At 41.5% G+C, this 18572-nt stretch overlaps 1 protein-coding gene across 4 annotated transcripts in view; it reads right to left on the minus strand.

Moving 5' to 3' along the window:
* lrrc7 (leucine rich repeat containing 7) overlaps nt 1-18572 on the minus strand; it is a 368217-nt gene that overhangs the window by 17536 nt on the left and 332109 nt on the right. For all 4 annotated transcript variants that reach the window (XM_055641900.1, XM_055641899.1, XM_055641901.1 and 1 more), the window contains one exon: nt 11238-11357. In XM_055641900.1, coding sequence (XP_055497875.1) covers nt 11238-11357 — 120 coding nt within the window. The remainder of the gene's footprint in view (nt 1-11237; nt 11358-18572) is intronic.

Raw genomic sequence — 18572 nt, forward strand, 5'->3', positions numbered from 1 at the left:
ATAGGAAAGTCAAAATATAACACAGAGTCTGAACCATGAGGATTAAATATGGAATATCCTTAGAGTGATGGAGGCAACTGTTGCAACAGGGCTTGTAACTAGAATTGGACATGTTCATAAACTAGTGACAGCAATTACATTTATGTGACTCATAACAGTATGGAAGGAAGATAAATCGTTTCTGAGACTAAATATGTATTGTGAAAATTTACAAATATTCAGTGAAGAAATATTTAGATATATTTCAAGATCTATGTTTCTTGTTTCTGTTTGCCTTGGGTTGCATAGTTTACTATTAATTCTGAAGATTAGCTCCAGTCTCTCCCACAGTGGAGTCATACACTTGGAGGACTAGCTCTAAATCACAATTGTCTTGCTGACTGAAATAAGGGAGAAAATGGGCCTTACATCAGCAACAGTAAGACAAAGGTCCTGCACTAATCAGCCCCTTCTGTGCAACACTGACATCTGATAATAAAGGTTCACAGTGAGATCCTAGATAACGTATGTTTTATGCAATTCCAATGTTTTATCTGATTTATAATTTTGTTTTAAGGCTATGGCTATCTTGAGCATCTTCATTTATAAGATATAGGTTTCCCTATGCTTTATTGTTGTCGGTATTAGAAGTTTATAGATTGGTGCTATGCATATTTAGATGCTACTTAGCAAGAGCGCACTTGCTCTTGTATAGACACACACATACAAGCATGTCCAGATGTTAAAAAGGGTATATCCCAATAAAAATCAATATTCAATACACTCCCTCAGAACAAAGGTCACTCGAACCCCAGTAAAGTTTCAGATTGCAGCTTATGCTTGCGAGTGCACAAATTTGGAGGAATAGCCTTAAATCATCATTGTCTTGCTGACTGAAATATGGAAGCAAACGGTCACCATGTTGACACAGGTTTGCTGATGTACTGAAGGCCACATCGTGAACACAGGATGCAGTAGATGAGGCTAGTGGAGGTGCAGGTGAACCTCTGTCTCACCAGGAAGGACTGCTGGTGACCCTAGAGGGAAGTGAGGGAGGAAATCTAGGCGACCCTAGATGGAGGCAGATGGAGGTGAGACAGGTGATACCCGTCCTGAGGTTGCAAGGGAAGGTATCTGGAGAGTGGGTGGTTTAGGTAGGAAGGGATGAATAAATTATGGAGTTGCGGAGGGAGCGGTCTCTGCGGAAAGCAGAAAGGGGTGGAGATGGGAAGATGTGACTGGTGGTGGAATGAGCTGGGACTGCCTCTTGCACCCATGCAGAAACTGCATCAGGGCTGCTTCTTGCAGCCATGCAGAACTTGTGTACTTCATTAACTTCACCACTAACTTTCATCCTGCCCTCAAATTCACCTGGGCCACCTTTTTCCCTTTGATCTCTGCCTCCATCACAGACAGACCATTGACTGACATTTACTATAAAACTGCCAACTCCCACAGTTATCTGGACTACACTGTCTCCTGCCCTGCCTCTTGCAAAGATACCATTCCCTACTCTTAATTCCTCCATCTCCACCAGATTTGCTCCCAAGATGAGACTTTCCATTCTAAGACATCCAAGCTGTCCTCTTTCTTTAGTGAAAGTGGTTTCCTCCCCTTCTATCATAGTTGGATCCCTCACCTTGTCTCCTCTGTTTCACATAGTTCTGCTCTTGCCTCCCCTCCCCTCCTTCACTAGGACACAACAAAGACATAGTTCCCTGATCCTAACCTTTCATCCCACGCCTCCACATCTCCAAGATACAAGATACATTTAATTGTCACATGTGCCATATGGCACGGTGAAATGAAATTCCCACACAGCCATACAATAAAAATAAGGAACACAACACACTATAGAATTTGACATAAAACATCCCCACACAGCAGAATCAAAATTTCCCACTGTGTGGGAAGGCACCAAAGTCAATCTAATACATCATCCTCCAACTTTTCCGTCACTTCCAACGTGATCCCATCACCACCCCTTTCCACTTTTGACAGAAACCGCTCCCTGCTCAACTCTTGTTCACTCATCCCTTCCCATCTAAACCGCCCCTTCCCCAGGTACTTTCCCCTGCAACTGCTGGAGATGTAACTTCTATCCCTATACCTCCACGCTCGCTTCCATCCAGGGACCCCAGTAGAACTTCCAGGTGAGAGAGATTCACGTGCACCTCCTCTAACCTTATCTACTGCATCTGGTATTCCCGATATGGGCTCCTATACATCGGCGAGACCAAGCATAGACATAGACCAAGCATTTCACTGATCAATTGCACTCGTCCGCCAAGGCCTACTGGATCTCCTGGTTGGGAACCATTATAACTCCCCTTCCCGTTCCCATGCTGACCTTTCGCTCCTGAACCTCCTTCATTGTCAGAGTGAGGCCACACGTAAACTGGGGGAATAGCATCCCATATTCTGCTTGGTTATCTTACAATCCAATGATATGAATATTGAATTCTCCAATTTTAAGTAACCACCAACTAATCCCATCCCCCGACCCCCCTCTACCCCTTTCTCCCCTACACCCTTTTTACTCCCTCCCTCCGCTCCCATGTGCCCCACCTTAAGAAATATTATGTTTAATGCCGAATCAGATGTCTAGGTCCGATGACTACCTGTGCCGGGAATGCAAAGACAGAAGTCTGTTAAAGGGTATAGAGGGAGGATGGGAATGGTGAGGGGAGCAGGAAATATGAACATGAAGATTCCACCATACAAAAACAAGGTTCCTTTCATGTAAATTTTGAAATTTTTTAAATTGTTTTGAAGAATACAGTAAAAAGATGTAACTAATTTCTACTTCTTTTCTGTCTCCAAAATAAAATGTATATTTTCAATCAGTTTTGAATGTCTCATTCTATAACTGAATGTTATTAAATATAGGGAAACTCGTCCCATTAGCAAGTGGGTCAAGGACCACAGACACAGATTTATAATTTTTGAAAAAAAGACACTTGTGGGACAACAGAAAATGCTTTTTAATGCAAAAACCGTTAAGATATGGAAGACTGTTCATAAGCTCAGTAGTAACTGAATCTAATCAAGGTTTTTGAGTGAGAATTATACATAGACAGGTGAAGAAAAGAGCAATGAGCAGGGCTATAAAGAAACAGGGGAATACGACTGATAGATTGCCATACTGATAGCCAACCAGCATAGATTCAAGCAAAATGGCCTCCCTTGGCACAATAATCCTTTGATATAAATGACATCGTTTTTCCAAGTCTGAATAGTAAATTAATTTTCAATAAACTAACCCTTTAATTTGGTAGAACTTTCACAATGTAACCATCTAGTTTGATTTAAGAGCACACAGTTAACATAAATATCTTCACAATGCCAACAATGAATGAGAAGGTATTTCATTAACGGATGCTAATCGGTGACATTTCAGGTCAGGACACTTCTTCAGACTGATCGAAGAACATGTTTAGATAATGCTTTGAGTTGGGACCCTTCCTCAGACTTCATGATCAATCTCGACCTGAAACGGCACCTGTCTAAGTTCTCCGGGAATGCTGCCTGACCGGCTGAGTTATTCCAGCCCATTGTGTCTTTTTTTAAAGATATTTTATGACTGGATAACTATCAGGTGCAGAAAAATAGAAGGCAAAATAGAGAAGAATAGGTACAAATTGGACAAAAAGAAAGATAATCACAGAAGTGGTTAAACAGAGGGAAATATGGACACAATACAGAGAAGAGAAATCAAAGACACTAAAGACACAATCAGAATCCAAATACATATGCAGAAACAGTATACATTGAGTATACAGGGCTAAATCTTAACCTGAAAGCAAAATGAATTGGTGTGGCATCAGAAGTTAAGATGCAAAGTAGGAACTAAACTTGCCTCAGGCATAACCAATTTTAATGGCGATGGAACGAGAAGTCATGGCAAGTAGATTTAAATATTATAGAGAGGCTGCCTGACATCATATTTAGTTATTTCACCTTTAATCACAAAGAACCTCACAGTCCTTGGAAAGCTCAGCAACTGAAAGCGGGCAATGGTGGTGATATAGTACACAGTGAGGAAGGATATCTAAGTTTGCAACTGGATCCAGATCAGTAGGGAAGATGGGTCGAGGAATGTCAAATGGAATTTAACATTGACAAGCATGAAGTGTTGTACTTTGGTATGTCAATCCAGGGCAGGACTTACATAGTAGGTGGTAGAGCCCTGGAGAATGTTGCACTATCAGAGAGATCAGGGCTAACAGGCGCATGGTTCCCTAAAAATGGCCAGTCGAGTGGACAGTGCACGGTTTTCGCATGCCTACCTTCTTTGGAAAAGATATTGAGTACAAATATTGGAACATCATGATGCAGCTGAATAAGTCGATGGTGAAACCATGCTTGGGGTACTATGTAGAGCACTGCTTACCCAGCTATGGGAGGGATGTCATTAAGATAGATAAGGTGCAAAAGAGATTCAACAGGATGTTACCTGGGTCTACGGGCTTGAATTATCGAAGAGGCTGGACATGCTGGGACTTTGTTCTTGTTGAGGGTGATCTAATTGAGGTATACAAGATCATGAGGGCCATGGATTAATTGAATGCTCAGTCTTTTTCCCCAGGGTAGATGATTCTAAAATTAGAGGCTTAAGGTGAGAGGATAGAAATTTAAGAGGGACCTTGTTTGAAACATTTTCACTTTCAAGGAAGACCGTATCTGGAATGAGCTGCCAGGGGAAGCTGTAGAAATGGATACAATTATGATTTTTCAATTACATTTGGACAGATATATGGATAAGAAGGGCTTAGCAGGTTATGTACTAAATGCAGGTAAATGGGACTAGTCCAGAATAAAAACGTTGTCGGTGCGGACCAGGTGAGCTGAAGGGCCTGATTTTATGCTGTATAGCTCTATGACTTCAAGAAGGATTACAGAGCTAAGTGCCTTTAGACCATCACCTGCAGACCAGAAGAAGCAAACATGTTTGAAAATGCAGTTAAACAAGTAGTTGAATAAACTGCTGTAGGAAGTCCATGGGTCGAGAAACACCTGTGGCGGCAAAGGGGCAGTTAACTTTTGGAGTAAGACCGTGCATCAAAACTGACAGTGGAAAGGGGAGACAGTCAGTATCAGAGGGGCAAGGCAGAGCTGGTAAGTGGTAAATTTCCACTTATCACCTGCCTGCTTCCTTCTCTACCAACCCCCTCCCACTCCCCACCTGGCTCTATCTGCCCCGTTTTTTCTCTCTCTCTCTCTCTTTATCTGTCTCTACCTATTACCAACAGCCATCTGACTGAACTCCACTCCTCCATCTCTTCACTGTGGCTTAATTTGTCTATCATCTCTCTCCTCACTTGTCCCACGCATCTCCCTTAAACTTTGCTCCTATTACCTTAAAGCTATGCCACTGGTTTTTGACAATTCCCCTCTGGGAGAAAGGTTCTGACTGTACACCATATCTGCCTCCTTTCAAATACTTTTTATCATATCTCACCTCAACCTCTCATGTTCCAGAGAGTTAAAGTTTGAATCCAAGTTTGCCCAACCTCTCCCTTTGGCTAATACCCTCTAATCCAGGCAACATTCTACTAAACCCCTTCTCCAAATTCTCCTAATCTTTTCTGTAACAGGGCGACCTGAACTGTATATAATACTTCAAATACGGTCCAACCAAAGTCCTATAAAGCTGCAACATGACTTTCCGACTCTTATACTCAATGCCCCGACCGATGAAGGCGAGCCTATCATGCATATTCTTTAACACTCTATCTACCTATATTGCCACTCTTAGGGAGTTTATGACTCCAAGATTCATCTGTATTTCAAAGCTATTAAAGGTCTGGCTGTTTACTGTATACTTTACCCTAACATTCAACTTCAGAAGGTGGAACACCTCACACTTGCTTGAATTAAGCTCTATCTCACATTTCTCCACCCATTTGTGTAGCTGACTGATATCCTGCTGTACACAGATTCCTCACAATCTGCAACTCCACTAATCTTGGTATCATCTGCAAACTCAACTACATGTAAATCCAAGTAATTTATATACATCACAGAAAATAGGGGTCCCAGTATCGATCCTTACAGAACTCCACTGGTCATAGACCACCAGCCCGATTAATACCCTTCCATCACATCCCTCTGTCTTCCATGAGTAAACAAGATCTGAATCCAAACCACCAAGTCACCATGGATCCCATGTATATCAGCCTACCATGTGGGACTCTTTCAAAACCCCAATTAAAATCCATGCAGACAAAATCTACTGCTCTATTTCCACTGGAACAAACTTGAGTCCTCGTATGATCACTCGGACACACAGAGAATATGGCAAGGTCTAAATAAGATAACTAGCTACAAAGCGAGGTCAGGCAACATCATTGGTGATGGAGCATCCCTACCCGATGAGCTGAATGCTTCCTATGCTCGCACCGTGCAGAAGGCAAACAGGGCAGTGACACCTGGTCCTTCAGACTCAAGTGTGCCTCTCCCCAGGGTGACTGTTGCTGAGGTTAGATCAGCCTTCCTGAGGGTAAATCCACGAAAATAGTACCTGGTCGTGTCCTTAGTAGTTGCGCGGACCAGCTAGCGGGAGTATTTGCGGACTTCTTTAATCTCTCCCTATCCGATCTGAGGTACCCACTTGCTTCAAGAAGACCACCATCATCACGGTGCCAAAGAAAAGCAAGATCTCATGCCTAAACAACGACCATCCAGTGGCCTTGACATCCATCATCGTGAAATGTTTTGAGAAGCTAGTTATGGAATGCATTAAATCCAGTCTACCCAGCGGCCTTGACCCAATGCAGTTCGCTACTGCCACAACAGGTCCACGGACGATGCCATCGCCTTGGCCCTACACTCACCCCCAGAACACCAGGGTAAGAAAGACACCTACGTCAGACTCCTATTCACAGACTACAGCTCTGACTTTACCACCATTATACCATCCAAGCTTATCACCAAATTTGTGGGACTTGGTGCCAACACTCATCTCCGCAACTGGATCCTGGTCTTCCTGACCAACAGACCCCAATCAGTGAGGACAAGGGACAAATCATCCTCTTATGATAATCTTCAACATTGGTGCTCTGCAAAGATGCATTCTTAGCCCCATTCTTTACTCCTTGTACATCCATGACTGTGCAGCCATGTACACATACCCATTTGCATTGATGGCGCCGAAGTAGAGATGATTGACTTCAAATTCCTAGGAGTCAATATCACCAACATTCCTCCTGGACCACCCATATTGAAGCAACGACCAAGAAAGCACACCAACGCCTCTACTTCCTTAGAAGGCTTAGGAATTCTGGATTGTCCCCAACACCTCTCACCAACTTCTACAAATGCGCTATAGAAAGCAATTTATCAGAATGTATCACAGCTTGGTTTGGGAACAGCTCCATCCAAGACAGCAAGAAATTGCAGCGAATTGAGGATGCAGCCCAGACCAGCATACAAAGCAACCTCCCTTCTATAGACTCCATTTATACCTCACGCTGCCTCGGCAAGGCCAACAGCATAATCAAGGACAAGTCGCACCATGCCCACTCCCTCTTCTCCCCTCTTCCATTGGGAAAAAGGTATAGAAGTGTGAAAAAGCACACCTCCAGATTCAAGGACCGTTTCTTCCCAGCTATTATCAGACTACTGAATCATCTTACCACAACTAGAGAGCAGTCCTGAACCACTATCTACCTCACGAGTGACCCTTAGACCATCTTTGGAATAGCAATTTCTTAACTTTTCAATGCCCAACCTTTAATTGCTATTACTACTCAGGGATGTGATGGAGATATAGTTTACACACTCACCGATAGCAAAAACGAATCTTCGTCGTTGTTTCTTGATTAATTGGTCTTTTATTGAAGTAATACAAAACAAAGAAATAATTCATAACTTTTCGTTGTTACTAACTGTTTCTTCCATGTGGCGTCTAGTGAACATGAACGTGAACATGAACGTGATAAAAACTGTTGTCCTCACCATCCCTCAAGGAAAACTAAAAACCCAATCTCTACGTTAGCCTCCTAAAATGTAGACACCTCCTTCTATGTATATAATCCCACCCACAAGCTTAGGAAAAAGATACAGAAATATGAATAGTAACTAACAAGCATAAATAGCTCCTACAATCTTTGATCGGACTTTACTGGCTTCACCTTGCACTAAACATTATTCCCTTTTCATGCATCTATACACTGCAAAAGGCTTGATTGCAATCATGCATTGTCCACTGACTGGTTATCACGCAACAAAAGCTTTTCACTGTACCTCAGTACATGCAACAATAAACTAAACAGAACTATTCTCTTCTATCACCTTTGCAACCTCCACAAAAAACTAAATCAAGTTCCTAACACTTGACATGCTGTGGACAAAAATATGCTGACTGTCCCTAATTCCCTTCCAAATCCAAGGAAATCCTCTCCTAATGAATCCTGTTCAATAACTTCCCTAGCACTAACATGAAGCTCACCGGCCTTATAATTTCCTGGAATCTCCCCTTCTTAAACAAAGTAGTATCATTGGCAGCGCTCCAGTTTGCCTGTGGATAATGCAGATACCTGTACCAATATCTCTACCAAGGCCTCTGCAATCTTCTCATTGGCCTCACTCAATCGCTTGGGATAGATCCCATCCGGCCTGAGTATCTATCCATCTTAGTGGTCTTCAATAGCCCTAATATCACCTCCTTCTTGATCTCAAACTAACCTAGCACATTAGAAACATAGACATAAAAACATAGAAATTAGGTGCAGGAGTAGGCCATTCGTCCCTTTGAGCCTGCACCGCCATTCAATATGATCATGGCTGATCATCCAACTCAGTATCTTGTACCTGCCTTCTCTCCATATCCCCTGATCCCTTTAGCCACAAGGGCCACATCTAACTCCCTCTTAAATATAGCCAATGAACTGGCCTCAACTACCTTCTGTGGCAGATAATTCCACAGATTCACCACTCTCTGTGTGAAAAATGTTTTTCTCATCTCGGTCCTAAAAGATTTCCCCCTTATCCTTAAACTGTGACCCCCTTGTTCTGGACTTCCCCAACATCGGGAACAATCTTCCTGCATCTAGCCTGTCCAACCCCTTAAGAATTTTTTTAGTATTAGTATTACCCATACTAATCTCACTGTCCTCCATGTCCTTTTCTTTGGTGAACAAAGATGCAAAGTATTAGTTTAGTATTGTGCCTACATCTTCTGACTCCAAGTATGAATCAAAGTGTAAATTTAAAAAAAAATCTGATAATGAAAGAGCAACTTACATTTATTTATATAGCACTATCTCTCAATATATGTTCCTAAATACTTCATACACAACAAATAGCCTGAAAATGCAATATAATTTATGTTGCAAATTAAGTGGACATTTGAAGCATACAGTTGGGAAGTGAATCATCAGCTAATCTGAGATCAGAATAGCTTTGTTTTCCCACTCTGCTAACGTAAATTCATCATGTACTACATTTTCCAAAATAAATATTGTATTGGTGAAAGATCAGTTCTGAAGACATTTGCAGTCCAAATTATAATCAGATATACAGAGGTGCAAATGTTGATAGCAGTTCCACAAAAAAGTGCCCGCGTTTATCTTCATAAATGACAATATGTTGAGAAACATAAATTCACTGTCTAAGCCCTGCTGGCAATTTTCCAGCTGTGCTCTGGCAATGGATTCTGGTCAAGTCCTATAATATGGCAGGAAGTAGCTAAAATTCCACAAAGAATCTGCTCTTAGATCCTGTGCCATTTCATGTGGTGCAAAGTCTGTGAGGCATTCATTTGAACAGGGACTTTATTGAAGTAACAAACAAATAATAAAGTGTTTTCTTAATTATTTGTGGTAATATTGGAATTATTTGAGCAATTTAAGTGTTAAAAAGTTATTATTAAATGTGTTTAATTCTAAAATCATCCACTCATAATAGTTTTTTTATATATTTGAATGTCAGGGACTTTCAAAAGAATTAATAATCCTTGTGATCTTTGACAGACACCAAAATTGGTGATTTTAATTATATCGAAAGGAGTTCCTTGGGAGGTTCTGGCCCACTGAAATTACCCAATTATATGACATGATAATTTGTCAAGTGCGATGACTTGTGGTTTGCTCAGATTCGAGTCAATCTTGGCCAGCAAGTTGCCTATCCAGATATGGACAGGGAACGATGTGATATTAATACATTTCAGCTGCAAATGAGAGCAGTGAATCCTACTCAGCAAAATCCAGAAAAAGATGGTATAAAAGCAGATTCTTTCCTCACATGACTTTGCTTAAAAATGTCACATTAAGAACTTAGAAAAGTGAAGCTGAATAAAGATCAGATACTAAAAACAGAATTGTTGCATAAAGCTGTGGACTAAGTTCTGTAATAATTCAAATTATTACAGTGAAGTTACTGTAAAACTTGATTTGGATCTTGTGTGTAATATTTTAGCGTTTGCTTTGAAATGACAGTGCCTATGTTAAAAACAAATCTAAACAATTCAGCATTAAAAAATGTATTTTGTTCTGTCAGTGGTCAAGGATTAATTCAATATATCGGAGGCAATTTTAACTTCTCAGTCAGTGGGAATAGAGTAAGCGAAAAGTTGAAACAAAGCAAATCTATTTCCCACTGAAACCATAATTTACCACAAAGACAGACACAAAAGGGTGGAGTAATGTAACAGGTCAGGCAGCATCTCCAGAGAAACTCTCGACGCGAAACGTCACCTATTCTTTTTCTCCAGCGATACTGCCTGACCATCTGAGTTAATCCAGCCTTTCGTGTCTAACATCGGTTTAAACCAGCATCTGCAGTTCCTTCCTACACATAATTTAGCACCTTTGTTTTGGTGCCAGATGAGGCCCACATATTCCTGTCTGTTATTGAAGGAATCAGTCTTCTTACAACATCTCAGTTTATCCCTAATAGGACTAATTCCACTTTCCACTGGAAGTGAGAAAATGGTGACTAGAAGCATTCAAATGAAGGCTGGCAGTAGAAAATCTCAAGGCCTACAGAAATATTAAAGTGTGAAATTATCACTCTTGTTGCTGGAATGGACTTTATGGTGTTCAAAAAACACGTATTCATAAACATACCAGACTAACTATTTATTTAAAAAAATACATAGAACAGATACTGTACATGAATAGGTTAAACTCACCATAATGACAAAGTGAAATTGAATACACTATCAGGAATGCAAAGAAACATCAAGCGATAAGAATGAAATCACAACATATATGACATAAGGTGGCTGTAAATTAAATCCACCCTTGAGTTCTAACCTTTTTAATCATGTTCTCTGGTGGCACATCCCTCCTTCCCAATGCATACGAACTCCACTGACTAGTTGGAGATATATCTTCCAGTTCACTGTCATGAACATTGCTTTGTTGTGACGGTGTCTAAAAACAAGAAAATCAAACATGCTATGTTCCAGACATTTGCACAGTTTAATGAGTAACATTGACAATTGAAGCTTTTGCACAATTAAGTGCCTTGGCTGGTGCTCTACATAAATTCCTATATTGTTTTGTTATCCAAGTGTCATTGGCTTCAACTTTCCTGGGCTATTTGGATAAAAAACATCAACCAGAATCAAACAGAATCCTTGTTTCTCAGTGGCTCAGGCTGGAAAGTGAATATGGAGTGGTTTTACAATAGTCACCATGTCGATATTTTCAGAACTAGAACTACCAAGGCATAAAGAAAATGTTTTAAAACAGCACCATTAAATTAAAACTAATACACACGCATACAATAGATAATTAATGTTACAGATGTGCTACCTTATTAGGAATGTGATTAAGTTGGAAGCTGGAATTGAGCTTTTATTAACATTTACTAAATTAGCTGGGTACGGTTACATTTTAAAAGCAGTAATTGAAGCAAATAGCGGCAGTGCATGCTGTGAGATGGTTTAGGCTCAGCATGCACTCTTTTTATTTCTACGCATTACACTGACTTGTGCAGCATACATATTATATTACATTTATTTTCTTTAGATAAAATCATAAGATAAATTATTTTTTTACTGTATGTTTACAGCATAGCAGTCATGCAGTGCCACTTTGCTCTTGGATTTGGCAGAATGGGACCGTGATTAGGCATAATTGTCCATGCTTTTGAGAATGGAAGCAATACCCCTGCATCTCCTTTGTCACAAGGAAGTTCCAATACTTCCAAAAAACCTATCTCACCAGTGAGATTTATACTGGAATACAGCACTGAATAGATATGACCTGGTGGGAAACCCTTCATTGCTCTCCAACTCAACCCTCAGCAAAAATTACTATAGTCACACATCTCTCATGGCATAATTATGAGCTTGAGCATGCACCACCATCAGGATCATCAGGATGTCTATCACTCTGTCCCTCTGCCTGCACTTTGAAATATCTGACCACAAGGCAATGATTCTTCTACCTGCCTATAGACAGAGATTGAAGAGCATGGCAAAGGGGACTATGGAGTACTTTTTAGGGGAGAAAGAAGAGCAGTTAATCAGTAGACTGGGCCATGTTCAAAGATTCATCACCAGACCTCAATGAATATGTCACAATCATCACTGATTTCATAAGGAATGTATGGATCAGTGCATAACTATGCAAACTTTCTGATTCTTTTCCAATCAGGTCCTGGAAGAATCAGGAGACTTGTAATCTGCTAAGGGCTAGATCTATGGCGTTTAAGACTGACAGTGTCATACAAGAAGTCCAGGAATTACTTCTTGAATGCCATCAAGAGACAATTTTGAACTAAGCTGGAGCCACAAACATACAACAACTTGCACACTATCAAAGCAGGTAGCCTCAGTGGCAATGCACGTCATCACTGGAAGAGTTCAATGTCTTTTATGCTCATGAAAAGGAGAAAAGTGACACACTGACATGAGCCCCCACGGTCCCTGACAACCCTGTGATTTCACTCGCTGAAGCAGACATCAGAACATCCTTAAAGAGGACAAACCCACAAAAAGCACCCAAACGGCGTACCTGACCAAGTACTAAAGATCTGTGTGGACCAATTGGCTGGAGTATTCCAGGACATCTTCAAGATCTTGCTTCTGCGGTCTGAGGTTCAAAAAAGCATCTATTCTATTGGTGCCAAAAAGAGCATTGTGATCTGCCTCAATTATTATGGTTTGGAAGCACTTGAATCCATCATAATAAATTGCTTGGTTGTGGCATAATTAACTGCTCCCTCAGAAATAATGTGAATATAGTTCAATTTGCCGATCGCCATAACAGGTCAACATCAGATTCTATCTCATTGGCTCCTCACACAGCTCTGGACCATCTGAATTACAAATCTCAGGTGGCTGTTCATCGGCTACAGGTCGGCATGCAACACAATCATCCCCTTCAAACTCATCACTGCGCTCCAAGACCTGGGCTTCGTAATTTCCCTTTGCGAGGGGATCTTTGACTTCCTCATTGGCAGTGTTGATTCTCAGTGTTGATCGATAACAACATCTCTTCGTCACTGACCAACTGCAAAAGTGCACCTCAACATTGCATACTTATCCTGTTGTTCTACTCTGTCTATAAATTTAATGACAACACCATTATGGTTAGCGATACCTTATGGTTGGTGATAAGACAGCGTACAACGGAGAAAGAATAGCTAGTTGAATGGTGCTGCAACCACAACCACTTGGTCAACGTCATGAAAAGCAAGGAATTACTGGGGAAATTGGGACACCACGTGCTCATTTTCATTGGTGGTCAGTGGTGGACAGTTGGCAGCTTCAAATTCCTGGGTGTTATCACTTCGGATGACCTGTCCTGGGCTCAGCACATAGATGCAATCATGAAGAAGATGTGCCATTACCATTGCTTTTTTTGACGTTTTAAGAGATTGGGCATGCCACTGAATATTCTAACAAACCTCTGCAGATGTGCAGAAAGTATCCTAATTGGTGACATTATGAACCGTAAGGCAATTCCAATGCATTGCAATGCAAGAGGCTGCAGAGAGTGGTGGACTCAGCCTGGCCCATCATGGACACAGTCCTTCTTTCCATTGAAAGTAACAACATTGCAGTGCTTTCTCAAGAACGTGGCATCTATCATCAATGATCCCACCATCCTGGCCATGTCCTCTTATAGGAACGAAGTCCTGCACAGTGAAAATAGGGAGTTACTCTATATGCTAGTGAGGGTGGGAATAGGAGGATATGACAGATGAATGTGTGGCTGAGGAGTCGGTGCAGGAAACAAGTATTCAGATTTTTGGATCACTAGGATTTCTTCTGGGGCTAACGTAACTTGTAAAAGGATGGGTTGCACATAAACTTGAGGGGGACCAACATGCTTGCAGGGAGATTTGCTGGGGTGGGGGTGGGGGGGGGGGTTAAAATAGACTGGCTTGGGGCAGCAACCAGAAAAGCAGGTCAGTAAATGGAGAGACTGATGGGAAGGTAGAGGTTATGATCTGTAAGTCTCAAAGGAAGCACAGACAGGGAGAGGTTAATGAACATGGTGAAATGATGTCCTGAAGTGCATTTACTTCAATGCAAGAATTATTGTGTGTAAAATGAATAAATTTAGAGCCTGGATCATTGTTTGGAAATATGATATTGTAGCAATTAAGAAGACTTGGTTGTGAGAGGAATCATTACTGACAACTCTCAACGTTTCAGGATTTTGATGTTTCAGACGTGCTAGATAGCGAGGTAAAACAGGTGGCGGAGTTAATTTACTAATCGGAGAGACTGGCACACCAGTCTGCTGAGTCAGTATGGGAAGAGATCAAAAATAAAAAAGGTGATATCATTCTAATGGGATTGTACTACAGGCCTCATCACCCAGCGCATGATAGAGGATCAGATATGTAGACAGATTACAGAAAGATGCAAAAACAACAGGATTGTCATAGTAGGAGACTTCAACTTCCCCAATATTAATATGGACCTAATTAATGCAAAATGCATAGGTAGGCAGAATTTGTATTTGTGTATTTCAGTTTTCTGAAACAGTATGTAGTAGTCCAACTCAAGGAGGGACCAGTATGGAGCTGGTATTGGGAAATGAGCCTGGCCAGGTAATTGGCGTTTTAGTCAAAGAACATTTTGAGGATAGTGATCACAACTCCATACATTTTAAGATTGTTTTGAATAGGGATTAATCTGGACCTTGGGAGAAGGTACTAAATTGGAGTAAGGCAGATTACAACATTATTAGTCAAAAGTTAGGGAGAGTTAAGTGGGAGCAGTTGTTATTGGGTCAGCCGCATCTGACATTTGGGAGTTGTTTAAAACCTAGCTGATCAATGTTCAGGACCAAAGAGGTTGTAAGTTTGGTCAGAAAGAAAAAGGAAGTGTATGTAAGGTTCAAGAAGATAAAATCTGAAAGGGCTCTTGAGAAATATAAAGCTGGTAAGAAAGAACTAAAATGGGCAATCAGAAGGACCAAAAGAGACCATAAAATGTTTTTGGTGCGCCGAATTAGAGAAAATCACATACATTAAAAGCAAGAGGGTAACCAGGGAGAAGGGAGCTCAAGGATAAAAGAGGGAAATTCTTTGCTTGGAATCAGAGAATGTACGTGAGGTAATAAAATAGTATTTTGCATCTGTATTCACCAAGGAGAACATAGAGGACAGTTCTAATATGCAAGGGCAGGTTGACATCAAGAAGGATGTGGTATTGGATAAATTCTCAGGGTCTGATGGGATCTAACCCAGATTATTATGAGGAGATTGCAGGGGCTTTGACAAAGATTTTTGCACCTTCTCTAGCCACAGGCGAGGTCCCAGAAGACTCGAGAGTAGCCAAAATTGTTCCTTTGTTCAAGAAAGTAAGAGAGAATCCATGGAATTAGAGGACAATGATTCTGGTGTTTGGGGTTCAGAACTGGTTTACTCATAGAGGACAGGGTGTTTTGTGAAAGGATGTTTTTCTGACTGGAGGTCAATTGGTGGTGATTGGTGAAGATGTCTGTTGGGACATATTCTTGTGATATATATAAATGACTTGGACATAAATGTAGATGGATTAGTTAGTAAATTTGCAGTCAAATTTGGACGGTACATGGATAGAAAATGTTTAATGGGATATGGACCAAATAAGGCCAAAGGGGTCTCGCTAAGATGGGGCATCTTGGATGAGTTGGGCCGAAGGGCCTGTTTCCATGCTGTATGACCATACAAAGATTGTTGGAGTTGTGGACTGGAGCTGCTACTGAGGAAAACTGTCAATGTATACAGCAGGATATAGATCAACTACAGAAATGAGCAGAGAAATAGCAGGTGGAGTTTAATCCAAGCAAGTATGAGGTGTTGCATTCTGGGAGGTCAAATGCAAGGGGGAGGTATTTGGTTGATGGCAAGACCCTGAACAGCATTGATATACTGGGATCTTGGGGTCCAAGTTCATTGTTCATTGATAGTGGCAACACAAATAGAGTGGTATAGAAGGTGTATGGTATGCTTGTCTTCATTGGTCAGACCATTGAGTGTAAGACTCAGGAAGTCATGTTGCAACTCCAGAAGATCTTTAGTTGCATTTGGAATATTGCATGCAATTCTGGTCACCCCATAGTAGGAAGGATGTGGAGGCTTTGGAGAGGCTGCAGAAAAGGTTTATCAGAATGCTGCATGGATTAGCAAGTATTAGCTACAAGTAGTGTTTTGACAAACGGATTGTTTTTTTCCAGAAAGCAGGTGGGTTGAGGGGAGACGCGATAGAAGTATTTAAAATTCTGAGTGACATAGATAATGTTGGATCCTTTTACCTCTGTGCAAATGTCAAAGACATGGTGGCAACGTTTAAAGGAGATGTTCAAGGCAATTTTTATTTTACATTGAGGGATGTGGGTGTCCGTGAAGCAGATACAATAGTACCATTTAAAAGGCTTTTAGACAAGCACAACATTACGCATGGAATGGAATGTTATGGATCATGCAGAGGCAGATGCGGTTAGTTGATCTTGGCATTATTTTCAACACAGACATTGTGGGCCAAAGGGCTTGTTCCTGTACCGTATTATTCTATGTTGAGAGTTACGAGGTCCAATATGGAAACATGCCTTTCGGCCCACCAAATTCACTCCAATCAATGATCACCTGTTCACATACTAATTTTATGGTATCCCACTTTCTCAACTATCCCATACACACTAGAGGCAAATTACTGAGGCCAATTAACCTACAAGCTCGCATGTCTTTGGGATATGGAAGGAAACCGGAGCACCCGGAGCAAACCCATGTGTTTACAGAAGGTAGACAGAAAAAGCTGGAGTAACTTTTGATACTGTCGACCACATCATCCTAATTGACCGTCTCCGGTACGAGGTTGGTATCGATGGCACTGCCCTGAGCTGGTTCATCTCCTACCTCAAAGATAGGAGTTTCTCTATTAACATTCTCTTTCTCCTCCCCAGCTAGCCTCTGCTGCGTGGTTCCACAAGGTTCCATCCTAGGCCAAGTCATTCAAAGGCACGGCATTTCCTTCCACTGTTATGCAGACAATACACAACTCTATCTCCTCCTGAAGCCCAAAAACCGATCAAATCTACTTAACCGTATCCACTGCCTCGAGGATATAAAGTGTTGGATGACCCAGAACTTCCTCCAAATAAACGAGAGTAAGTCTCGGCCCCTCGGACTCAATCAAAACGATAGCAGGCAGCCTTGGAAGCCTTACCCCATTACTCAAACCTCACGTCAAAAACCTTGGCGTGATATTTGACTCAGCATTGAAATTTGATAAACAAGTCAATGCCGTGGAAAAAGCTAGCTTCTTCCAGCTTTGGACGATAGCTAAAATAAAACAATTACTCCAGTTTGATGACTTGGAAAAGATCATCCACACATTTATCTCCTCCCACCTCGATTACTGCAACTCCCTTTACACTGGCATCAGCCAATCCTCCCTATCCCGCCTGCAATTGGTCCAAAACGCCGCAGCGAGACTCCTGATGGGCACCCGAAAAAGGGACCACATCGCCCCGATTCTGGCCTCTCTCCACTGGCTCACTGCGCGGTTCCGAATAAATTTCAAGATCCTTCTTTATGTTTACAAAGCCCTTAACGGGCTTGCCCCCACCTACATCAAACATCTACTTAACCACCACACCACCTCCAGGTCCCTCAGATCGGCCGACTTGGGGTTACTGAACATCCCGCGGTCTAGGCATAAGCTCTGGGGCGACCTCGCCTTTGCGGTTGCAACTCCTAGACTGTGGAACAGCATCCCTCTTCCCATCAGAACTGCCCCCTCCATCGACTCTTTTAAGTCGAGACTTAAAACTCATCTTTACTCTCAAGCCTTTCTTGACGTCCTCTGAGGGAGGGCTATATGTATGTATTTATGTATGTACTTAATCTATGAACCACTGTTGTATAACGTTAGTACCTCCACCAATGTAAAGCATTTTGGTCAACGAGAGTTGTTTTTTAAATGTGCTACAGAAATAAAAGTGACTTGACTTGACTTGACTTGACTAACTCAGCGGGACAGGCAGCATCTCTGGGGAGAAGGAATGGGTGATGTTTCAGGTTGAGACCTTTCTTCAGACTGGTTAGGGATAAGGGAAACAAGAGATATAGATGATGAAGTGGGGAGATAAAGAATAATTAATAAAAGATATGCAAAAAATCACAGAGGGTGGTGGGTG

This window comes from Leucoraja erinacea, chromosome 10 (assembly GCF_028641065.1).
Source record: "Leucoraja erinacea ecotype New England chromosome 10, Leri_hhj_1, whole genome shotgun sequence".
NCBI lineage: Eukaryota > Metazoa > Chordata > Chondrichthyes > Rajiformes > Rajidae > Leucoraja > Leucoraja erinaceus.